The sequence below is a fragment of the Semicossyphus pulcher genome, unplaced genomic scaffold (genome assembly GCF_022749685.1).
Source record: "Semicossyphus pulcher isolate SPU_LCO1_2020_fin unplaced genomic scaffold, fSemPul1.0.p SCAF_13, whole genome shotgun sequence".
In the NCBI taxonomy this organism is placed as follows: Eukaryota; Metazoa; Chordata; class Actinopteri; order Labriformes; family Labridae; genus Semicossyphus; species Semicossyphus pulcher.
In genome coordinates this window covers 10,163,690-10,189,810 of record NW_027211637.1, presented here as the reverse complement: position 1 = coordinate 10,189,810, position 26,121 = coordinate 10,163,690, and the positions used below count along the sequence as shown (strand labels likewise).

Sequence of the window (26,121 nt, the reverse complement as noted above, 5' to 3'; positions counted from 1 at the left end):
GGCTAGGAGCTATTTCTTCAATCTGCTGAGTGACCTTAATCCAGGTTACATAATTATTAGCTTGATAGCTCTCCTGCCAACGCTAGCTTTCTTAAACATCAAGTAAAATATGCTTGAGGTGTCTTCAGTTAAGTTTGTTTAGCTTTAACGCTCAAACTGCATTGGCATCTTGCTTTTAACATAACTTGATCAAAGCAGAAACAACTCTTTTGATAATCCTTTAATTTTTTTTCATCAAACATGACACATTTGGGCTTAGCAGTTAGCAATATTTGCTATTTTTCTTAGTAACGTGCCACTGAAGTGAATTTATTTAGGTTTGTGAGTGTAAGTTGAGCGAAACGAGACATAGGAGCTGCATTACCAACACTGCTTTGTGCGTTTTTTTTACTTTTAACTGACATTTTAAAGGCAAAACAATTAACTGAGTCAATACTTTGCAGATCAATCAATACTTCAAATCATTGATACAAACTTACTTTGGGCTATGTGGCTTAGGCTTTGACACTCAAGTTGCAAACCAGGGGTGTAAAATATGGAAATATCCAATCCTCTGGTCAATGCTGAACCATTGTATTAGCTGTACGTCTCCACTGACAGAAACACATAATGATGCACAACCTGGGCAGAAAGTCACAGATCTGATCATTATTCAAGCCTTTCCTCCAACCAGATGGGTTTAAATTTGGTGGAAGGGACATAATCTGCAACCAGCTGTCAACACGCTGGACAAATCTGAACTGGTGGAGCAGCCATCTACTAGGAGTCATTAGGTCTGATGATTGCACTGCAGGGGACTACAATAACAATGCAATGCAATAAGGGAGTATGAGGCCATTTCCAGGAAATCAGGAGCACCCTAGGGTTCCTATAATTCAAGTTGATAATCGCGCCTAACACACCACCAAAAAACCTCAAGAGCGATTTCATGAACAGCGGGAAAAAGTCGTGGCTTTAATCAGCAAATCCACAATCAACACTTTTAACCTTTGGAGTAGATTTCCCTCATTATCACTGAGAAGCAAATACTATGCACACCGACTGAAGGCTGAATAAGGATGGGAATCAAGAACTAGAACAATAAACGATTGTTGCGACAGTTGGCTCTCAGGTTACATATAACTCCACAGTGCTCTTCCCTCAGTTTCTACTCTGTAGTCACCTTCGCAACATCAGGCACATCCTGTCCCAAAACGATGCAGAAAAACTAGTCCATGCATGTTACTTCTACGTTGGATTATTGCAATTCCTTATAATCAGGTTGCTCTTAAACATCTCTAAAGATTCTTCAGCTGGTGCAAAATGCTGCAGCACGTGTACTCACAAGAACTAGGATAAGAGATCCCATCTCTCCTGTATTAGCCTCTCTGCACTGGCTTCCTGTAAGATCTGGAATAGAATTTAAAATCCTTCTTCTTACTTACAAAGATCTTAATGGTCAAGCACCATCATATCTTGAAAAGCTCAAAGTGCCCTGCTAACATTGCGCTCCCAGGATGCAGGCCTGCTTGTGGTACGAGTCTCTAAGAGTAGTATGGGAGGTAGCGCCTTCGATTATCAGGCCCCTCTCCTCTGGAATAATCTACCAGTCAGGCTCTGGGAGGTAGACACCCTCTCTGCTTTAAAGAGTAGGCTTAAAACTGTCCTTTTTGATAAAGCTTATAGTTAGGGCTGGCTCAGGCTTGGACCAGCCCATAGTTATGCTGCTATAGGCTTAGACTGCTGGGGATCTGACACACTGAGCTCCTGGTTCTGCTCGAGGTTTCTGCCTGTTAAAAGGCAGTTTTTCTTGCCACTGTTGCCGAATGGTATGAAGTACTGCTCATGGTGAATTCATATTGAGTCTCTCTCTAAATAATATAACTATATGGTATGGACCTGTTTTTTTTGTGGTGTCTTGAGATAACTTTCGTTATGGTTGGGCGCTACACAAATAAAAATTGATTGATTGATTGACAGTGACACCAAGTGTTTATGAAAGCTCCTGTGAGGAGTTTTTCGCTGGTTATGAAACAGACTGAAATTAATACTGATTACTCTATATGACCTACAAAAGCAAACCAGACCATCAGCAACAAGATTGATTATATATATATATATACACGCACCTTATTTATACTGCACTATTTTATACTTTATACTGTACCATTTCATACTGCTAAATGTTGCTGCTAATACCCATATATGTCACTTTATCCCATACCATGTCACTGATATTGTCACTTATGTCAATTTTGTATACCAGTTGTATATATCTCTTATTTTATTTTATTTTAATTTGTATCTATTCTTGCTACTTGCTTCTTGCTTGTCTTTGTGCTGTTGCAACAACCGGATTCCCCTCTGGGGATCAATGAAGTACTATCTTATCTCATCTTAAATGCCTGAAACTGCTGGCAGAGGGTAGGTGACAAAGGAAGCGATTAACTGCGAGCTGCCTTGATTACATTTTCCTGGGCAAAAATGTAAAATGAGTGATACATATGACTGTTAAAGGGTTAAAAACCACCACTTAAGCATGTACAGGACAAAATCAGGAAAGAGATAAGAGGTATAGCTTTGTCCACAGGGGGCGCCAAAATCATAACAAACCAAAAGTTCCTCACAGGAGCTTTAAACAGTAATTATGATGCTTAAAAACTAGTGAGACCTTTTTTTCCCTACACAAATTATTGATCATAAATCAGTAACATGTTATGCTATGCTATTCTTATATAGTCTTATTACCACATTATCAAAATAATTAGTAACTTGGGAAGGGAATCCACCATTGTGCCAATTACAGGGTAAATATTAGCTTCGCTCTGAACCTTAGGCAGATAAAAATACTTCTTTGAAAAAGTGATTCTGATTTTTTTAAAAGTTAGTGATTATGGTGTAATGATATATTTCTTCCTCCTGGTACTGCTCAATTGTTTACTATTTTAAAGCATTCTAGACTTCAGAAGAGGAAGAGTAGGAAATTGAGTTGCTAATAGAAACCTACTTAATTTGAGTCTCTGTATGAGGTCCTAGTTACATATTAACTAGCACTTATTACAAGATCCTTAATAAAAGTAACCACAAAATCCCACTTATCATTCCCATACAACTGAAGCTACTCTGGACAACAGGTGGCTGTAAATCTAATTTGGTCAATATTTTTTGCCATTTGTTATTTTGTCCACTCCTGCAAGGTCAGATGCAGGGACACACACACCAGCCATTTCATTTTGATCAAATCATTTCTGAGTAAAAGCCTAGATTCATTTTGAGAATGTAAAACGAGTGCCCTGATATTCTCTGATGACGGCTCCGTAATGTAATGACTTAGAATCTGACTCATCCTCTATCTCGGAGCAGTTTAAATTAAACTGACCCCATCAGTGATCCAACTCAGCTGGTGAGTGGGTACAATGTACAGTCAGCAGCAGCCCAAACCCAACCTGCAGCAGCGTGGGTAATGTTATTGCGTGTGTGTATTAAAGGTGTGAGTGTGGTTTGACTCCCAGAATTCTCCCCCTCGCAGCATCCCTCCAACTCTGTATCAAAGCCCCCATGCTGTCTTTATTCCCCGAAGCTGAATGTGCGGAGAAGCAGCTGGTTGGATAGAAGTGGAGTAATGAGGACCTTTTGGTGACAACCCTGCTGTGTTAAAGAGACCAGCCACCACCTCTGACTGTCTCCACACATGAACTGATAGAAAACTCATTGCTTTTTTTCAAATATACACACACACACACACACACACACACACACACACATTCTTATTGTATATCTATTATGCATGTATGCAGCCTCACAGCCTGCTCTGAGGCCACTGTGCTACCACTGGGTGTTTTTTCAGGTTCAAATACAAAGATTTGTTGAGGGCAAATGACAATTCTTAAGTAACGATTTTATTGAGTCAGACTGAATTATTTTGAAACAAGAGGCAGATATATCCTGGTTAAGCTTTCACCATTTAAAGAGTAGGAACAATTAATGAATTTGCGACTAGTCTTAGAAAGTTTTCTCCCAACAAGGTCCATTTCAAGCTGTGATGGAGCTTTTTATATCAAATTAGCTTCATGAACTTGCCCACTATGAAGGGAATTGTTGATTTTCCAAGTTCTGTTAATTTCTGAGCATTTGTTAAGATTTCTTATCTCTTAAATTTAACAACTAGAAAGAAAGTCTATCTCAAAGCAGCTGTGGCTCAAGAGATAGAGCAGGTCATCCACTAACGGGAAGACCAGCTGTTTAAACTCCTGGCTCCTCCAGTCTGCATGTGCAAGTGTTCTTGGGCAAGATACTGAAGCCCAAACTGAGCGTGTGAGAGTGTTTGAATGAATGTATAAGGTGCATTGCATGAAGTGTGTATTATCAATAATACCAATACTTTAATCTTAGTATAATTAATCTATATCCAAGCCCTTGATGACAGGTCACGCCCTCTGATTAGTTAGTTACTTTATTTTCTTCCCTCATGTTTCTTGTCTTGAGCCTCCTGTTTTATTTTGATACTCACCCGTCTCTCGTGTCAGGTCCGTTAACTTCCTGGCCTTCTGTGTTTCCCACTCCCTTGATTACCCTAATGTGCTCCACCTGTGTCTCGTTGTCCGCACTCCCCAAATGTATATCAGTATAACCTCCCTTCTGTGCCAGTTGGTCTTGTACCTTGTGTCAGAGTTCCAGCATTTCGCCAGTATTTGACCTCCTGTTTTTTCAACCAGTTTCTAGTGTTTTGACCAAACTTTTTGCCTGACGTTTTTGAAGAACTTTGCCTGCTTGTTTTTTGACCTCCTGTGTACCGAACGCCATTTAATTAAACAGACTTTTGACTGTGTTTTGGGTCCAGGTTCAGTGTTACAAAAAGGGTGTATGTGTGTGTGTGTGTGTGTGTGTGTGTGTGTGTGTGTGCGTGTGTGTGTGTGTGTAACAGGTTTTGGTCTGTCGTTCACTGACAGGTGAAATTGTTTGCTTCTTTGAGATGCAGTTGAAAGGATATTGGATAGTAACATTGAGTTTTCTTCTTATAAATGTGGAAAAGCTTCCGAAACTGCATTTAGACGTTCATAAGACTCAAACACTCTGCGCTGAGAGCCAAATAATATATCTGGGTAGGTTGCAGCTCCTTAACTGAGTTAAGGTGGGTTACAGTGAAGGTCTCGCAGAGTAAAATCCACCCACACTGGAATGCTTTTTCTAATGAGATATCTGAAATGAAAAAAGAAAAAAAAAGGACAAAAACATACTGACTGGGGTAACCTCCATTTTATCTAAAGTAGACATCAGTGCATGGCAACGATAGAGGATTCCTTCCAGAAGGCCATTACAGCCGTGTTTTACTGTATTCATGAAAAAGATAAAGAGACAGGAATAGACACACAAAGACCAAAGCAGTCTTTATGTTTCTGTGCTGCTTAAGAACTCCTATTCCTTTAAAGAACCTACACAGACTCCTTCATGTCTCCCTCTCCCTCCCCACTCCCCAACCACCCGCCAACTCTCTCCACTTGGACCATTAATTCTCCCAGCATGCTCTGGGCTCGTGTGCAGTGGACGGGTGGCAATGAGAACACAGAGGGAGAGTGGGAGAAAGAGAGAGAGAGAGAGAATGTGCTGTGTGTATTTGTGCTCGCAAGCAGGGAAGAGCTGACAGATCTGGCCCAAGGGTTGTGCAGGGTTGTGTGCGTGTGTGTAGTTAGGTCTGCAGACAAGGAGTGGCACCAAGCAGACGCCCCCCAACCCCCCCACCCTAGATGGCCTGCATGGTGTGTACACAGCAGACTAGGCTGGCTGAGAATCCTGCTGGGGATCAACAACTCTCAACAACACTGTGAAGGCTGCAGGCAGAAAAAAACAGTGAGTGTAGAGACAGATGTAGAGGCTGACGCAAACCTGAGCGTCACATAGACAAAGGCTACATTTACGAATATATCTGGGGGAACAAATGTTGGTCAATCAGGGTCTCTTCCTGCTATTTCAGGGATATGATCAGGGATATGATGACCATTAGTCAACAGTCTTCTGGTTTTCTACAGCAGCACCTTATGAGAATACATCCACATTTGGCTTTACCTGAAGCAAGCTGCCCACAAATGTTGTTTGACATGGTACAGAACACTATTACCGAAGATTTATAGCACTATGGGGGAATTGTTAGAGAGATGGTATCTTCTTTGGGTCTAACCTCACCCAACTTTAGTATAAACATAGAGTTACCATAAGAAAAAAACACTTTTATTTGTGTAGTTGGGAATTGTAATGTTTTTGAAAGGCACAGAGTACTGATGGGAACTGATGGAGAGTTAAGAAGTATTTCTTCCTTTAAGTTGGAGGAGGTCTTGTTTTAAGGAAAACATTTGTGAAAATGTACAACAGTTGAACACTCTAGCTCAAATGTTAAGCAATCAATCTTATCACCCGCGAGATTTCAGAGTGAGACTTCTCCTTGAGCGAGACTCCCGTTTCTGGTTACACAAAAAGGATCTTACTCTTTAAAAAAATGCCGATCTTTGTAGCTAATTCATTGCATCTATGTTAGTTTGGGTTTTCTCGAGTTGAAAAATTTGTCCTCACAGATATGTTACAAAACATTCATGTCAGGTTCACAACATCACCCAGAGGCCATAAAAGCTTCATTTCACCACCACCTCCAGGAACTTTGTCTGGATTAACTTTATGGCCACTTTCCGCGCTGTTTGCTCAGTTTGATGATCTGGTAGATAGTTTAGAATTGGCTCGGCTCTTTACCATCTTTATTATCTCTTATCTTTATTCTCCGACGGACACCAATTACTGGAACTTGGTTTCAGCTGCCAAGCACCTGTCCATCTGTCTTCGCTGAGTTGCACTAGTTGCACTAATCTCATGTCAGCTGTAATCTAAGTAACTGCTTTCTGTTCTTTAATTGCACTAAATGTGTCAAAAGGATGCCAGAATAACTGCATCAGGATTCAGACTTGTGAAAAGTTGACAGATGGACTGTGCTCGGTGAAAACAGAATTCAAGACAGGGCGGGGCAAGGCTGTCTCTGTTTTCACATTAGTGATGCTGTGCATGCTGTTTTCAAGATGTTGAACGTATCATCAACACTTTCCTGTTGCTGCTTTTTATATTCATAAATAAATTACTGTATCGGTTGTTTTATTTCATTAAATTCTAATATGAATTTCTTTATGTCCTGAATGTTAATGCTTGAAAGAGCTACACGTTAAATTTTATTGTGCATACCTGTGTTGTAAACTGATAAATACATTACCTTGATTCCTCAGTATATAAAAAAATAGTTTCTAGGTGGTGCAAACTTAGACAAGGTTGTATCCTTGTAAGGTTACAATGTTACATTTTTGTTTAGCAGACACTTTTGTCCAAAGTGATGTACATCTGATAGTTATGTCAGTAACAACCTCAGTAGAACCACATCAGTAAGTGCAAACAAACAGCTCTAAGTGCGATTAGACAAAGGTGCCAACAGGCAGTGCACAGAGGCCATGCACAGGGTCTAAAGAAGCAGATCCCCCCCCCCCCCCTTTCCCCCTTTAATTTTATCATCATCCTCAACTTCAACCTCTACAACATCGTCAATATCATCATCATTTATATCCTAATCAACATCAACAACATCCTCAATATCGTAACAATCATCATCATCAGTAGCATCAATGCCATTAAGTGCAGAGGTGTTCATGAAAGAGCTGGGTCTGGGATATAAACAGTGGAGTGACATGTGCTTTTTTGGGCTGATTGGAGACTCCGTTCTGGATCATCTGCAGAGGTTTGAATGTGCATGCAGGAAGGCCTGCCAGTAGGGAGTTGCAGAAGTCAATGTGTGGCATTACAAGAGCTTGTACCAGGAGTTGTGTTGCATGCTCTGAAAGGTAGGGACTGATCTTCCTGATGTTGTACAGGTGGTTGTCAGTCATGACACCCAGGGTCCGGGCAGGTGATTTATTTTATATGCTATGATTTGTGAGGAAAATGAACTTTAATGACTACAGTTACAACAATAACTGTGCTATATACATAAACGTATTATTATTACTATTATTATTATTATTATTATTATCATTATTATTATAACAAGGAAGAAGTGGAGATTTGGGTGGGTGTTGAGACGGAGGAGCAACACAACCCAAACGCTAAGACTATGCATACATTGTTATCCAGCTATAGTTAATGCTTGTTCAGTTGGTACAATGTTTGTGGCACAAAGAAACAGCTTGCTTCTGTTTTGTCTGAATTCACCTTAACAAATGCATCAAAACCAACTGAAAATTCAGACATGCCAATCAAACACTGTCTGTACACACCCACACAGTCCTGAGAAAAGTTCTAGTCACAAAGCAAATTAAAACAGCTGTGTGGGTGGAACCTGGCTGAGCAGGACATAAACAGGATTATTCCTATCCCTGGCCAATGATTGCTAAAAATAAGACAGTTCACATATTGATCCGATGTTAGCTTTTCAGAGAGTCCAGAGTGTTTAACAGCTTCCTTTAAAATAAAAAGTCTGAGTGCTAGCTCAAAAAAAAAAAACTAATTATAATAAGGAAAACAAACTGTTTCTTTTGCTCTCTGGTGAATTCTTTTAATTGTTCCTACCAACAGCTGAACATTTAAACTGCTTGCACATAATTGGAAAAATGAGCAAACTAACTTGAGGTAAACAGCAGGATGCCAACGTGTGTCTCACTCCTCTCTCAGTTGTGTGACAGAGTTTGGGAGCGAAGGAGCTGATTTGTGTTCTGTCATATGTGTCATAACATGTTTGAAAGTCATGATATCATGACAGGAATAAATTATAGAAGTTGGAAATAAATGCTATTCAACACATCCAGCAATGGAGGTTGGTTGTCACAGTAGATGTTAATAAATGTCAGTAGAGGGTTGCAGCATATAGGGTTGCATAGGGCCCGGTGATCTTTTACACAGATTGAGACATTATGAAAAGACTGAATAAAGACTGAAGGACACCATAGAGGAAATAAATAAATAAACTAAATACGACTTATTTTATACAAGGCCACACGAAATTCCAACAGCTCTTATCATTAATGAAGCATGGAGGCAGTAGCAGATAGTACTGCCTCAGGGTATGAAGGCTTGCAAACCACTGAGAAAAAAACAGCTCAATACTATATGGAGGAATGTATTTTTGGGTCACATGCCTTCACAATGACCCTGAGCCAAGTAGGGGAAAGGCTTAAACTCTGTAACAAAAGAGCTTAAATGATTGACAACTCGCAGTGTGTAATGAAAAAGGAAAGGATCATGACCTTAAATCTATCAAAGTACAAAGACTTGAGTTAAGCCATTCATAAACAATTCCAAGATGTTAAAGAACTATCGCTGCACTTGAAGAAGGAATAGTCGCTTTAGACTGCAAAATGTGTGAGCGGTATTCATTACATTGAACATTATAGGGGCAGGAATACAAGCTGAAAACTTTCCATTGAAATAGTGACATAGCATCCTCTGATAAAGTTGTTGTGTTCAATAGTCTTTTTATTACTTTTGAATTCCAAGTCATTTGAATAAAGGAAGGCCGTGTTCTTTTTCTTTAAAATGTAAATAGTCTTACTTTAGAAGATGTCTAATGCATCTCCATGATGTTTTCAAGAACAGACATTTTTCTTCTGACTCGTTAAAACACAAGTGTTGTCCTTGGTGTGTTGTTTGTTGTCTTCTCTGTTTCAGTAAATAACTGCACAGAAACGAGAAGCAATATTAACATTGAGTTTTCATTATTTTTCTCCCTCTTGCTCTCTTTTAATCCCCTTTGGATGTTTAAAGGGATAGTTCGGATATATGTACACCAAGTTGTATGAAATACTTGCTAGTAGTGTAGTGGTTTCAAAGCTATTAGCGTCCCGTGGTCGGAGTTCTGGCCAGTTCCGAACGTAGACTAAGTATTTCCGGCGAGATGCCAGGGTCATGAAACCCAAAAATTTTACCCGCCAAAAACAACACGCAGGCAATGGTGATCCATTTCCTACACAAAATCATCATCCTAGGATTTAATTTACTGCGCTTTTTTTTTTTTATCGTTTTCCTGACATGGATCGGCCCTTAGAGAACTTTGGCTGGTTGCAGTCGGTTTGAACATAGGTACCAAGGCGCTGAGGGTAAATAAACTTCGCGTTTGCAGTGCTCACTTCACCAAAGAAGATTATGTCCCTACACGTCCAGGACAGAAGAAAATGCATGTTTTGTAGAACATGGCTGTGCCCACACCTCAGGTACGAGAGACTAGGTAATACTAACGTGTGTGTGGAGGGGGGGGATCTTCTGCTTGCACAGCTTCTCTCTCTGCCCGTTCTATGTCCATCTGAAGAAGTTCAGCATCACTACATCAGTCATTCAGATATGGAGTTGGATCCATTGTAAAAGGTAAATCTTCCTCATCACTTTCATAGTCCAACACGTCTACGTCAACGATGATGCAAATCAGTCAGAATCAATGTGAAACAGCTACAAGATCGGCTTACCTGAGAAACCGGCCTGCCTCAGGCGTAGTGATACTGGATTTGTCAAGAGAGAAATAGTGCCAAAAAAGGCGCAGTACATGAAATCCTAGGACGATGATTTTGTGTTGAAAATGGATCATCATTGCCTGTGTGTTGTTTTTGTAGGGTAAAACTTTTTGGTTTTATGACCCTGGCATCTCACCGAACTTTTTTCCGTAAACAGTGTCACAGCTCTTATTATTATTATTATTATTATTATTATTATTATTCTTATCACAGCAATTTATTTGTCTTTAATACCTTAGATTTAAAAACAGAACTCCGACAACGGGACTCGGTGGGTAAGCTACTAGCTTTGCATCTACTTCCCTACTAGCAAGTATTTCATACAACTTGGTGTCCAAAAATCCGAACTATCCCTTTAACAATATTACCTTACTTTAAAAAAAGATGTTTCTGTGTAATTGTCTGTGCAGCCTGTGTTTGTAATTTGATATATTTAATTGATGGAACTTGATATTGGGAGCAACAACTTCAGATTTCTATGTATACCATAACCTGGTTCAACACTGAGAGCAGCTGAGAATGAACAAACATTAAAAGATAACCCCGCTCTAATGAGTAAATAGGTGAAAAGACTCCAAGCTTTAAAATTTATGGAAGGATTTGTGTGAATGTAGGAGGGATTTGTGGAAGTGCACCCTGGATGATATAGACTGAGAGAGATACAGAGACAGACAGAGAAATATTGACAGAGTTAGACTGGGGTGTATGTCTGGGGAATGCTGAATATGGTTAGGCGTAGGTAAGGGGGGCGGGGGATGGGTGGGATGTTTGTGTGTTCAATATCACGCTCTGTCAGAAGCTGTAATATCTCTTCCATTTCATTAGCTGCTACATGACTAGTCTTGACATCAATCAGCGCCCGCTTGGCTGATTGAAAGAGAAGTGCCTGAGCATCAGAGAACATATATGGAGCATCATAGGGAAAAGCTTGCAGTTTGTCGACTCTGATTGTACATTGTAAACCTGGAGAGCAGTACGATAAGTAACAGCCCAGCATATATCTGAAATCTGTATCAGATATAGTCATACACTGTCTGTAATCAATGACAAGGACTTGAGGTTGAGCATACAATAAGGTTTGTATATATAGATAAATGCATTTTCCCACCCTGTGATGCGGACATGAACATACCCACCAGCATGAATTTGTTTATTTTCTCGATTTTATAACCATGTATTGATGACATAATTGCTGTTCACTGTGATAGAGCTGTTATTTCAAACAAGTCCCTGCAGTTTGGCTCATACGAATGAAAGCCAAATGCTGTCTGAAAAAAATGATTGGTTCGAAAGCGTTTCCTGCCCTGACTATTCAAGATGCTAAATGTGCTTTTAAATTGCTTTTAGAAAGAACAGTTTTACCATGTCTTTTTACAGCATTTTGTTTCGCAGCTTCGGATCCTTACCAGAGTTGAAAGTGCCATCTTTGTTGATGGAGACCAAGACACAGGGAAGTGGATTACCAGCTTTCTGCTGAACCATTTTACTGGTCAGTAGTTTGAGCTGTTGCGATGTGACGGGCGGAAAGCGATAAAACTGGAAGGTGAAGTAGATGTTTTCAGGCCAACCAGGACCAGCACCCGCCGTTGGTATTCTGTTAAGAGACAGAGGTCAATGATTACTGAGAATATAATGACTGTTCAGAGAGAAATATGTAAAGGTAGTACAGCAATGCTGCATGCAAGTAAATGCACAAGTGATTAAACACTTACTGTGATATTTTTATTACAAAATCTATGTGGGGAGTAGAGTGGTGTGCATGGTTCAAAATTAATGATTGAAAATGTCATTAAAAACCTAGGAGCATAAATTCAGCTCATAATTTTCCTCAGACAATTCCTGGAAAGTAAAAATCAAATATGCATGTCTTGCATGTCCTGCTAGAGCTGAGATTTACAGCTACTTAAAGTCAAAACCCACTAATCAAAATGAGGATAAGAACTAAAGGGGGTAAATCACAACTTAAAAGTGGCCATAAATATGCCTGATGATTGAGTAGGTACAAACTCAGCATTACACCTTTGATTTATAACAGGTCGAAACAGGAGTTTAGCTCCCTCTTGAAAAATAAAAGTCACACGAAAACTAGTTAGGATCATTGACAAATATTGTCCTTTACTGTAAACATTTGAAATACATGATGTACTAGGTGAATGCTGTACTAGGTGAACAAAAAGTTGTATTTTCGGAGAGCTTTGGCGAAATGTCCTTGTGACTAAGTGAAACTACCAGTGTTTGTATCGTTCACACTAACACCACCCTCTGAGTGTGATTTCACACACAGGTATACAGATCTAAACACACACTTCAAACTGCTGATGGCCCTCAAAAAAGTCCCGGTGAGCCTGCAACCACTTGATTTAGCACAGAACCCATTAAATAATGAGCGAGATTCAGGGTGAGCTGTTTTCTGTTTCCGTCTGATGAACTGATTAGCAATCAGTCACCGGGGATTCAATAATGAGGAAAAAAGAAAAGGCATTTAAAAGCAAGCAGGGAGTGCTGGGAGGCCCCCCACAACCACAGACAGGCCATCAGAGCCGGCGATTTCAAAGCGGAATCTAATAAGAGCAATGTGTGACCTCCCAGTCAATCACATCGTCTGATATTCCACTGTTAACGATTCTGCCATGCTCCATCTTCACAGAGAGGCCGGCATTAATATTCATTCTGTAAATAGACAATATGGATAATTATGGCGCCCGGGTGAGAGGTAGAAATTACATTGCCATCCACAAGCTCCCTGCTTGCCTAACTGCTACTGCTGCTGCTGTCTAAATTCATGTCTGCTCTACCTGTTTGTCATAATTATGAGGCAACCCCCGGCCCACTCTACGGCGTGCCACAGAGATACACAGTACATGTTCACATGTATATTGTGTCACAATCTAAAGCACAACCTGACAATCAGATGAACAACATCCAGAACAATCAAGTAAACTATTATACCTTTAAACCACACACATGAATGCAATAAAAAACCTAGTTTTATATATGTAAAAAATCTGTTTTGGTGTCCAACTGAGAATTTAAACTTCCCCAGAGGCTTTTAATGTTTGTTGTTGTTCTTCTTAATCTTACAATATAATAAGTTTCTTTTTTTTTTTTTTTTACCAACTTTCCTTGCAGGAAGGTAGGGTACAGGGTAGTGCTGCTGTGCTGGAGAAAGCTGGCGACTGAAAACATGTCATTACTGAGCACTACACTCAGCCTAGATGGAAAAAGTGTGTTGTGCATGTCTTAAATGTCTTGCTCCTGATGTGACTCACATCTTACAAATACAAATATATGTTATGTTGAAGTTAAACCGTGAGTCTGTGAAATTGATATGCCAGTGTTTTAGATGTATTTTGGCCTACAACAAGATTCCTGCTGCACTTAGGGATGGCTGGTTGTTAATTCATCTGACATCATCTCATAGGATCATGGCTTATAATGACATCTAATGCACACATCGGACACGCCAAACTGACAATAAGTAGACATAGAAGTGTAACTGACAAGTGTTGATCTAGGGATTCCGTCTGCTATCAACTAAACCTTGACAGATGAGGATTCAGCCATGGCCTCACTTAAAAAAAAACAAGAATTTTATTAAAAAAGCAGAGCTATTGCGTATATGTAAAATGATTACCTGTTATCATGTGGAATATCAAATCGAAATTCAAATGTGAGTTATAGTTCTGATATCTTTCCCCTGTCTCTAATGTTTTAAGCACCCTGAGGTGAATCTACATGAAGCTAATGGAGTCTACTACCACACAGGAAGAGCCTCATATTTTGACTCACATACATTGATTCTTATTAAAAACTAGGGAGATTTGTCCATTCACACATAATACACACATTATGCATTGCATGTCCCTTCACAGCTCAAAATTACAGATGGTTGAGTTTGGCACATGAGAAGTCATAGCTGAATGGAGCTGAGTCTATGATGAACACGACAGAGTTGGGTGTATCAAACTGCTGACAGTGCTGATGACAAGATAGAAGGACACAGAGAGTTGTGTGTTTTGTACCCATCCTTCAACAGCCCCCTCCACTGTCAGCCCCTGACAGAGGCGATGCTGGCTCCAGGGCTTTTGTGACGAGCCACTGACAGAAGCACTATTCAGCCTCTGCTGACGGGAAATGTGTTTATGTGTTTTTCAGTGATTGTGAGCGTATGTCTCATGCTGTGTATGGGTTATGTAGTTGACATGTTTGTAAAGTGTGACTGGCAGGACTATATGCATGCACGGCTTAAGTGCATTGAAGATTTGGCTGCTCATTGTAAAAAAAAAAAATAGAAAATCCACGCAGGCTGGGCTTTGTCCTTGGCTGTGAACCAAAATGCATAAAGGATGTATCTATTTCTTTAGACGGTTAAATGGCCAGTGGCTCAGTGTACAGTGAAATGCAAGTTAAGTGCTGTCATATCAGTGACTGCAACGGCAGCAGCACTGACAGTTCTGAAGACACAAATTATTATATTTACTGTAATGCTTAAGGAGCATGTAATCATACAGTCAGTTTTTTTGCAGTGAATCCATTGTGCAGCACAGATGCTATCAGTCAAAAGCAACACAGAAGCCTCATGTGGCCCAGCACTGCACGCCTCACCTGGTAAAGGCCAGAAACTGGAACACCAGCAGGTTGCCCTGTAGAAGGTCAGTCTCTTCACGCTGGGGGTCAAAGGGCACGGGCTCAGTGGGGTCAAGGACTTCTGCTACCTGTCCACTGTAATCCATGATGTCAGGGAAGCCAGCGGAGTAAAGGTGGGCCAGTGAGCTCCTGGAGCTGACTGTGCAGGAACTGAAGGAGAAGGGTTAAGTTAGAGAGAAGTCACAGAATCATGAAGGCACATCCATCATCCGCCAAGAGCCAAGACTCCTGATGCTTTACGAGCAGCAGGAGGTAATGTGTTTAGTCCCCGATGCACCAGCCTCACTTGGGTGATTTGTGGTTGTAAATGAGGCAGAAAGAATGTTTGGGTCTAATTTGAATACTGTGCTGTTTTATCATTTCAGACCCAGCTCAGTTTATCTTGGATCAGTTCCATTCTAACTCAAGCAAGATGTTATATCTTTTGGGAGATAATTTTAGTGTACTCACTTTATCCTGTTAAACTGACTTAACAAAATTGCAGTGAAACACTGATTAGACAGCATGAGGATGTCAGCAATATTCGTCAAGCAGCGGCGAGAACGCTTACAGGGGAGACAGAGCTGGTGCCAAAGCGCTCCCTCAGGATTTTCAAGCATAATTGGCAGTTATCTCTAATCATGATGGCCACCTGTTTTTCCACAACTGTGAATACATTCATAACTTATACTTTCAATGCTGACACCAAACACTCTGGGTATGATAAACACATTACACAGATGGCTCGCCAAAGTGCAAGCACAGGAAAAGGAATGTTATTGTTTGAAACTTATCATAACTGCCTGTGTCCGGTTGGTACAGTGGAGCTCACAGTGTCAAATTTGTCAAAGAATTAAGTCTTGATCAAATTAATGAAGGCAACAACAATAAAGAAGACAGTCAATTGGGTTTCTCTGTGTCTCTGTCAATTTCATGCTTTCCCTCGCTTCCCTATCGCTCAAAGTTATATCTTAATTTAGCCTCAAGATTAATATTCAAGCCATCATTTTGGTATTTCAAATGGGACACAATCAGATACGCACAGCAACTTCAATCAAACTTCTTTAGACTTCATTGTTCTTCTCAGAGAAGTGGGTCATTCCACACTGAAAACAGTCAAAAAGATGTTTTGGCTCCGAGTGAAGAGGCATGGATGTTTCAGACCACTGAACTGAACAGCATCGTGTCTGGATCCAAATGCTTGGATTGGGAAACTGTTTCAGTGCCAGCTGCTTATTTACAGACTCTCTTCACTAATGTAATGCCTTGTTTCTAACATACTGCGCCCATTACTTGCAGGGTTTACTTTGTCATTCGGGGACCCATCTGAAAAGTTTGCCTGCATTACTGCTGCCATTATGATATAGTCTCTAAAGTCTATTATTAGCTGGATTGCAAACTGTGAGCTCATTTCATTGCATTCTGTAACAATAAATCATCTTCAAAACCTCCACCCTACAGCCGGATTTAATAATGACATTTCACACTAACAAACAATGCTGGGAACATCCCCCAAAGTGGGATGTAAAGGCTGACAAAATGATTCCTTTAAATTGGCTCTGAGCTGAAGTCTTCTACTTCCTGAAAACACCGCTACACTACCCAACGAACACATGCTGCCAATTAGTGAACCAATCGATTTCCCTCTGTAGATAGCAAGAGAGTGAACTTTCGTGGTAATGAAGGACTGTGCGAGGGTCCACATACCAGGCCAGATGCTAAAACTGGCTTCATTTAATCACATCTCTCTTATCTAACACTCATGTCACACTGTCATGCTACATTTGGGAGGTTGGCCACACTAGAAACTAAGTGTTGATCACAGAAAACACAACAAGGAGAAAAGGAACTATTTTGTAACAAACTCAAGCTCCACATGTATTAATCTAAAGGGGGCAGTTGGCAAAGTCCTGATTCTTTCATATATCTGGAATAGATTGTAGTGTAAACCATAGCTGAGTCAAATCACTATTCAGATAAGTGATTTTCAAGGCTCTACACCACGAGCCTCTATCATTATATGGCCTGTGCTTACTGTTTCACAAATAACAGCTGGTCTCTTTATAGCAATTTATCGTTCACAGCTGAAGCCAACACCAACATAAAAGGAATGGTACTTCCCTCATGTCTCATTCAGGATCACAGATAGAATTGTTTTTTTCAGAGAGCAGAATGGTCCCAGGAAACTGGATTTCAGATCACTTTATGCAAATACTAACCTTCCTTGCCCATGCCTGAAGCAGACAATAGAGGGAACTCACCTAGACTCATTGATCCCCACAGTGATGACAGGGGCATGGACAGGGGTGAAGGGTAGCTCTTCAAGTTGGTCTCCTTCATCCTGAGCCGAAGGTGAAGCATCCCCTTTCAGATGAAGGGCCATTTCCATGTGGACGATGTTACTGACACCAACACTGGCCTGGACGAATTTTGGGATTACACAAAGACAGAATATGATCACCCAAAGGCATACAATACTTAGAACAATATTGTATGGCGTAAAGTTAAAAATACGACGTGAGCAGGAAAGCACAAGTCAAGGTGTCTGCAGACCAGGCTGACGTTTCGGTTTGATGGTGAATGAGGCGCACAAAGGGAACTAAAAGCAAAAAAAGGTTTACTCTAACAATGAAGTCTATTTCCTTTAAGTCAAAATCAGTGATGGTTTAGGATTTCTTCCTCACGCTGGGCAGAGTGCAGCTTAGCAGCAGAACTCTCATTGCAGAATATACAGTGTATAAATAAGATTATAGCTTTTTATTATAGTATAGCTCCAACAGAGCAGTATATGATTTTTTTTTTTTACTTGGTAGTTTTTTTTCTCCACTGCCTGTTATCCAGAGCTTACATAAAGATCAGACAGACAGATATATAGAGAATTATGCAGTGAAATTAGATGCTGACTGCACATGAGTGTGCTCCAAAGCAACATGAATTGTTTCAGAGTTACGGCCTGAAAGGAATTCATAAAAGGACTTCACTAAACATTATTTGCAGCAGGATGTATGCGAATTACATGGAAAGTAAATTAATGGAATGGGGTCTTGAAGGAACACAGTAGTATGAGAAAAAGGTGGTGGAGTTGTTGGAATTGATTGTGTAAATGGCTTACCACTTTGGCTGCTCCAACCCTACACTTATAGCACAATAAAACGTGTTCAATACAGAGTAGCCATGTGTCATAGAGAACATAAAGAGTTTACCCTTTTAAAGGTTTTCTCTGTCCATGAAAATGCCTGCATTGATTCTGAGTGTCCATCTGTGAGTTATAAGGTGTTAAATAGCCTGTCCATCGAAATACAAACATAAGCCAGCAATACTCTCCCCTCTGAGGTCTACTCAGTATTGGAGCAAAGTCATTGCATTTATTAGGATATGAGTGAGTGTTAAAAGCTGCAGGAGGCTTGTTTTCTGGATTACAGCTTACTTGGAATGTATCACTGTTAATGGGCATGTTATCCAAAGATAAAGAGGATAATGTGCTTTTCTTATTACTATGACCTTAAGGGAAAACCAGGAGTGGTCCAAGACAGAAGGTATGACTTTGCCAATTATAAAAGAAATACTTACTTAAGCTGTGTTTTTAGTTTTTTCTTTTGATACTGTGTTTCTTCACAGTTTTATGCGTGCTTCTTGCACTTGTTATCTTCAAAGACCTCTATAGCAACCCTGTTTGTTAAAAATGCTCTACAAATAATCTCGACATGAAGACAATACATCAACAAGAAAAGTACTAAGGTGTGTAAATGCAGTTTCTCAAGCTATGAAAAGGCAGCATATCTAGTAATGTTTGTAAAGACATGAATCAGAAAGTATAACCTAAGAAACAAAGAAACTTAGGTACGCTAGTATCTCTTTAACACTGGATTCATGGCAAGCAAACTTTCAAAGTTTCACTCACCTACTCTCACTTATTTATATCTAATATTGAAGTCAGACTTTTACATACAGCAGGAACTCCTGCAAAATATTACATAACAGTGTTCAAATGTTCATTTCAGTCTATTCCAGAATTCCATGAAAACACCAAAAATGTGTTAGTCCTTCTCTCAGTACTCTTCCATTCCCCTACTTTGCCTGTTGCCCCAAGCCCATTAGTTTCAGTGAAGATGCAAATCTTTAAAAAGTGGGTTGACATACCTAGTTTCATTTCTGAAAATCTGGAACTTCCAGAAACAGCTGTGGATTAATACATATTTGATGACTGGTATTTATTTATGGCAGCACATGTATATTGGATTGTCTAAAAACAGACTGTAGTGCCCATAATGATTGTGATAGAGACATGTATCCAATAATCCGGTGTGGTTAAATTATATGTTCTAATAAGTTTAGGACAACAATGGAGATTTATGGCACAAAGGCTATGATAAATCAGGCTTTGCTTACATAACCAATACTCGCTAGAAGGATCAACTCATTGTTGGTTTTGACAAGGGATTTGTTTTCAATAAGAAGCCTTAGCCTTAAGATTCACAGAGAAAACCGTGTCATTTAGAATAAATTAAACACTAATCTAAGACATTGTCGGGATTGTTTCAATGAATTAATTCAAATTGATGTAACCTAGAGTGTTCAGGCAGTCAGTGAACAGCAGGTCAGGTCAGTTAAACATGCAAAAATGAAAATGTTGTCTACTGGCAATCACCAAATAAACATATCTTACAATATAATAATAATAAATGAAAACCGGATGAATATTTAGTTGGATTGGAAAGGAGCTTTCTTTTTAATACATTCTTGTTTTTGTTGAGTGACCAAATGACCAAATTATGATTTTTTTTCAGAAACTCACAAGAAACTTTGACATGTTAACTTTCTATTATCTGCAATACACAAGGTTTAACATTGGTTTCCTGGTTTAAGAAAGACCACAACTGTGGGAACATTTAATTTAAGCAAAGTGCCATTAAAAGTCAAATTCTCATTTTAATTAAGGTGAAAGGAAAGAGGGATGCATCAACAACACCATTCCTACGTGATTAGTTAAATGTCAACCACTTGGGGCGGGCTGCATTTAATTTGCAATTCAGTTAGTGACATTCTTCAGTTTAATTATGATTTCTTTTTCATTTTGCTTCTTTGTACTTCACAATATCAGCTATTTTGGAAAAGAAAAAGAACTACTAATGCCTGTGGATCAATTCAACTTTTACATTTTTGCGGCCAACATTAATCCCCCTCTCATTGTCATTGACAGATACGAAGCTGGAGGGGTATTAGCACAGATAATTAGCTGAGGAGTGCTAATGGTGTCATTTTCCAGTCAAGTGGGTTTTTTTCTGGTCTTCAAAATATGAGCACGGTTCATTTGGCCTATCAGAGGACATGCATGGCTGTGCATTATTGAGCCTCCCATCAAACATGTCGCTGATAACCTCAACCAAAGTCATGCTCCAACATAAACATCCATGTTCCTTCACTGAAACAACAGAATGCTTTACAATAACCTTACAGAATGCCCAGGCAGGGTTAAGAAGTCTTAGCATGTTTGAAAGGCTAAAAGTGATAGCTTTATACTGTATCTGAAACTGCTGCCATCAAACCTACACTGTGTGATGACATATGAGTAATTGCTTTTGATAAGCAGATGTGTTCAGGTTATGAACAAGGACGACTGAAGGTTTAAACAATAAATTCTGTAAGCTGATTCAATAACTCAATTTGTGCGAAAGGAATGACACAAAAACTCACTTACAGTATCAGAACTGAGGACCATGGCAGCCAGTGCACATGGGATATCATGTATCATACTAATACATGACTGAAATTTTGACAGCATTATTGAATTTCCAACAGAGCATTGTACAGAATCATCTGCAGAATATGAGACAAGAAACCACGATCAAGTAACCTGTCAACTGAATTTAGGAGAATATATTTTAACAGTGTCAGGATACGACTGTGTGTGTATGAAACTGATGCAATACATATATTTCTGTAATCATGAAAAGTTGAATACACAAGTAATAAAATACACTCATGCTTAATACAATACATTAAGGGTTTGGACCTTTATGTTGTTGGCAAAGTGAGGATACATTTCACTTTCTTACTGATATTCCAAGTCAGCTGGTTGTACGACTTTTTTCTACTTGTGCTACTCTTACACTGGGTTTTGTCATTCACCGTGATGCCACATTATCCACTTGTGGCGACAGCGGCAGATGTTCAGCAGAAGGTAAAGAGGCTTTAACTCTAATTGTCGGCAGATTAATTTCCAGAGCTCTTGGGTTCATAATTTCCACACATCCCTAAAGACTCATCAAAACTAATGTATTTCAGTCTTTCACTTCAAGGGGAATTCTTACTGTGGCAAAACAGTCCAGTATTTTACACAACACAAGGGATAGAAATAAAAAAAAGAAAAAGCTAAAAAATTAAAACACATGAATGTGTTACCATTTATAAAGTAACACAATATGTGAACACATTAAGCATACTGTGAAGCATTATAAACCCCCAGTGTAAGAGTTCAAAGGTTAATTCTTAAGTAACAATGAGGAATTGTATTATATTTTATAATTAGATGTAAAACATCTTGTAATTCTATCCTAAATTAACTACCGACACATCTACAGCAGCAATATCATCCTGGGAGTCCTGCTAAGAAATCAATTAATGTTGATTCAGCATTCAAATTAAAAACAACTCCAGCTCTGACTGTTGAAGTCAACCTGTAATGTATTTGCCAAATTGACCTCTACATGGGTTATCTGATATGACAAGATTTTTCCCAATGTTATTAGTTAAAGGAGGTCTATACATGGATTTAAATTCAAGATATGAACAATTCATTTTCTAGTCATAAACAACTGTCTACTGTATCTAAATGCTGTTAATGTACTGTAAATGGTAGATGAGATGCCAGACAAGTGAATTTCCCTTTAGTTATTGTTATTGTTATTTTTACTGTCACTATGTCTTATTTTGACAAAGGTCGTAAAAGCCTGACTCCATGTGTCCAGACATGCCCCTACTTATAAACTCAGAGTCAAAAGGCTGTCCACATGCACAATTCATAAAGCCCATAAGGGGGCTGAAGCAGGCTCCCTGCTGACCTTTAGAGAGTCTTCTCAAGGTGTGGACCAGACTTTTATGGTAAAGAGAGAGCATGGGATGAAGATGAGGCTCTCAGTGAACAAGTCAAGCTACATTCTGAACCTCAACTATCCCCATTAACTGTGGGTGGTGACCAAAGTAACTATTAGAATTTAAAAGCTACCATAATCGAAAACAAAAAGTTTTCATAGTAGGGTGGCTGGCTTCCTAACTGATAGACATCTGAAAGAATTCCTAGAGCAAAATCTATTCTTCTTTGAAATACATGATGCCGGTCAAGGTTGCTTGGGCTTGTGATAGTCTGACTAATAGAAAGTAGACTGTTCAGCTGGCTGTAGGCTGCTTATTTCATCTGCATATTCCAAAGGTCTCACAATCCCCTCTGTACATGAAAAAAGAACCTCCAAGCTTGCAACGTACCTGCTGAAAAATTTGTAGCTGAGGAAGAGGAGTACCTTATAGGCAGAACTACTCAGTGCCCAGAGATGGATCACAGTTTGATCAGTCTGCATTCAGCAATTGTTAACATCCGAAGTGCATTTTATCCGTGTAACAGCTCAGTGCCAACAGACTTTATGAGAGTAAGCACTTTAAATATCCCACAGTAGGTACAGTATGTCCAAAATATTTAAGGTTCCTCTCCACAAACACAGACATTCAGATTTACCAAAACAGATAATTGACATGTTATCTATTTACAAAAGTTATTACATGCTACATTTTGACTACAGTGCTAACCTAATTCCTGCAAAGCTACTTTGCATTAGATGAGGCATGAGGAAGGGTAACCCTAGCACGTTAATAAGTTAAAAAAACAGAGCTTTATGTTGTATTCAGTTTCAGGTTTAATCTAGTGCGGCTGCGTTATGATTTCTCCTCTATTCTGTGAGATATTACCACAGGTCCTATTGTGCAGGAAGCTGAATCCTTAATATATGCATCTTTGTGGGCGAACATAGTCTAAATTAGCAAAGACAAGGTGGCTTTCAAAGGCAAAATGACTCTGCCTGCTGATTCACAGCAGCAAACACCTACGACTGGGGGTAACAGGTTACCCTCACATTATTTCAGGAAATTATTCAGCAGAGTTATTAAAATAATCACAGTATAGCTGACTTTCTCATTTCTGCTATCCCCTGGCTGCACTGATTGGGATTTGTTAATATGCATGAAGCTTGTTAACAAGTAGAGCCAGTTAGATATTTCCAAGATAGTATTTCTTCAGTATAGTATAAGGCTTCAATAGGATAGACCTAGCAAAACCAAAATTTGCTTAAGACTGGTAATATTGGTTTTGACCTCTTTGGGGTGCCATGGTCTGGGTGGAGTGGTTCATAGAAAGTCCACTAAATTATTAACAAAAACTTTAAAAACAATTACACTTAGGTCAACTACTGCTATGGCCCCACAAAGGCCAAGAATTACATTTCAAAACGGGAGTTGACACTGAAATGAGTGAGCAAAATGTGGTGTAAAAAAGGGTAAACCCTTTTAAAAGTGGTTCTGGACAAGGCAGATTAAACATTTTCCCATCGGGCAAAACACAAGGTTAAGCAGGATACTGGATACCTTAAGAAAATTGAAGTAGCCTTTGTGAAAAGATTTGAAAAGCCAAGTCAAAGAATATTGTTTCTTTTGATTATAAAGATGAAAAGGAGTAGCTTCAGCACCTCCAGCAGCTCCAAAGACAAAGAGCATACAGGGCTGGAGTTCAGTTTAGAGGTTGTGTGTGAGTGTGTGTGTGTGTGTGTGTGTGTGTGTGTGTGTGTGTGTGTGTGTGTGTGTGTGTGTGTGTGTGTGTGTGTGTGTGACTGTGTCCAGATGATGAGCAGAGTGCAGAGTAGAGGTGAGTGTGCCTTCAAACTCTTTTGAGCCACTGTCTTCATAACCTTGGGAATAGAATAAAGCTGTACCATGTTGTGTGTATGATTGTTGCTGTGTCTGACTGTTGTTTGACCCTTGTGTATTTTCCTCAGCATGTTCATGTTTGAGAACTAGGCTATGTTTGTGTGTGTGTTTTGTGTATGTGCGTATGTGAGCGTACGGGGGTGGAAATCTTACGACATGTGACAGCTGGTGGGCCGATGCCAACGGGGAGGGATGGAGCAGAGAAGGAAACGACTGTTGCCATGGTAACGCCTTGCTGGAGTGGCTGATGGTTGGGTAGTGTGAAGTAGCTGCCAGCTGAGACAGCGAGAGCTGCAAAAAACAATGCAAATGATTCACTTTTATTATTATGATTATGAACAACAGGGCTCAGGAATATACTTTACACCAGAGAGACACATGTGCCACCTCAGATGACAACAACAGACGATTACACCACTTTGGCACTCATAAGCCCTTCTCACTCCACCCACGATCCTTCAACACTGTCATCCCTCAGCAGGTCGAATTCAAACTGTTCGTCTGATCCTTTCTTCTTTCTGGAGCATTTTGAATGGAAACAAAACAGATTGAAGCTGATAAATCTAAAATTGCAGCTGGCCCTTGCAGTGTTTTTAAGGGTTATACAAGGGTGGCAGACAGATATATTGTTCAACTTATGTCTGTGGTAGACGACTGAGAGACCGAGAGTATTTTCCAAAGACTCCTGAGCAACACTGCCACTCCGCTTACCCTCTCAGACAATTAAGAATGTTCCAGCTTGAAGTGCAATGCCACTTACATACAAGTGCCCTGCAGTACAGAACACTTGTTTAACAATACTCAGGGACAGATGTCCTGGCAATATTTACAAAGTAACCAGGTTAGTTTACCCCAACTGCTGAGAGAATCAGACCTCAGAAAATGTGAACATGGGATTTTCTATGCATTTTTCCTTTTCCAATATAAACAAAAAACAGAAATAAATATTTTTTATTCATAATGTTAATTTGTTAACAACATCAAGAGATAAACATGCAGAAAAAAAAATTATTAGGATTGTGTTGCCTCAATGTTTGGCAAATCTAAAGTAAAAACAGATGTCAGCATAGGAAATAAAAGTTTTCCTAATCATCAAAGACTTTCCTGACTATGAAGTATAGATTGAATGTCTTTCTACAACTTTTACTTCCTTAAGATAGTCAAGTTTGGTTGTCTTCTAAGTTATTTTACTTATTAACCCAGTATGGTTTAGTGTAAATTGGTCATGACCGCTTTACATGTAATTCTTTATCTCCACTATTTTTATACATCCACTATCCCTGTTGTGGAATATCACCTCAATGTTATGGCTTAAGAAAGCAAGATATACTGTAAGCATGTGACTCAATTCTGGCTGGAAATTGGAAATGTGGAACTTGTGGCTTCCTCTCATCTTTAACGGTTTGTGCTACTTATCTAGTTACGATTAGCAGAGGCAGCAAAGTAAGTAGAAGAGCTCAGACATGTGACCACCTAAAGACCCTCTTGGGTGACCCAGAGGCATCCCCAGGCTCAACAGAATATATAAAACCTCTGGCTTGAGTCTGCCCTGAGGTTCCTCCCAGATGGATTTTCAAAGGAAGCCATTGTGATCACGTGCCCTAACCACATCTACTGGCAATTAACACAAAAGAGCAGCAGTTCTGCACTATGATTAGCTCGAGTTTCAGGATATCTTTTTTGGCCTTGATGATTGGAATGTCTGATTTAAATTGCTTAACATCACTAACTAACATCCCCTGGACACTCCTACTTTATATTCATAGCTGTACTTTTTTACCCAAAGAGGGAGAGATAGCTGAACAATTTGAGTTGTAAGGACTGCTTATGGACTGCCTTGATTAAGTTGGATAAAGGTCCAAAGGTTTGGCACCCATCAGTGGAAAAAAAATTCCACCAACAAAACCCGAACTTTATTTTGTTAAATGAAGGCTGACACAATCATTGACTCAAATTTGGTCTCTAGGACATTACATTGCTTTGCATTAATTCCCTTGGACCTGGATTGTTGCCAAGTACTCATGGT

General features: G+C 39.5%; 1 protein-coding gene across 1 annotated transcript in view; it reads right to left on the bottom strand.

The window, feature by feature from the left end:
* Positions 1-26,121, bottom strand: part of nphp4 (nephronophthisis 4) — a 190,553-nt gene that overhangs the window by 45,765 nt on the left and 118,667 nt on the right. The window contains exons 12-15 of the mRNA XM_069659458.1: positions 24,249-24,386; positions 17,387-17,544; positions 15,105-15,296; positions 11,906-12,093 (exon numbers count right to left, since the gene is read on the bottom strand). Of these exons, the coding sequence (XP_069515559.1) occupies positions 11,906-12,093; positions 15,105-15,296; positions 17,387-17,544; positions 24,249-24,386 (676 nt within the window). The remainder of the gene's footprint in view (positions 1-11,905; positions 12,094-15,104; positions 15,297-17,386; positions 17,545-24,248; positions 24,387-26,121) is intronic.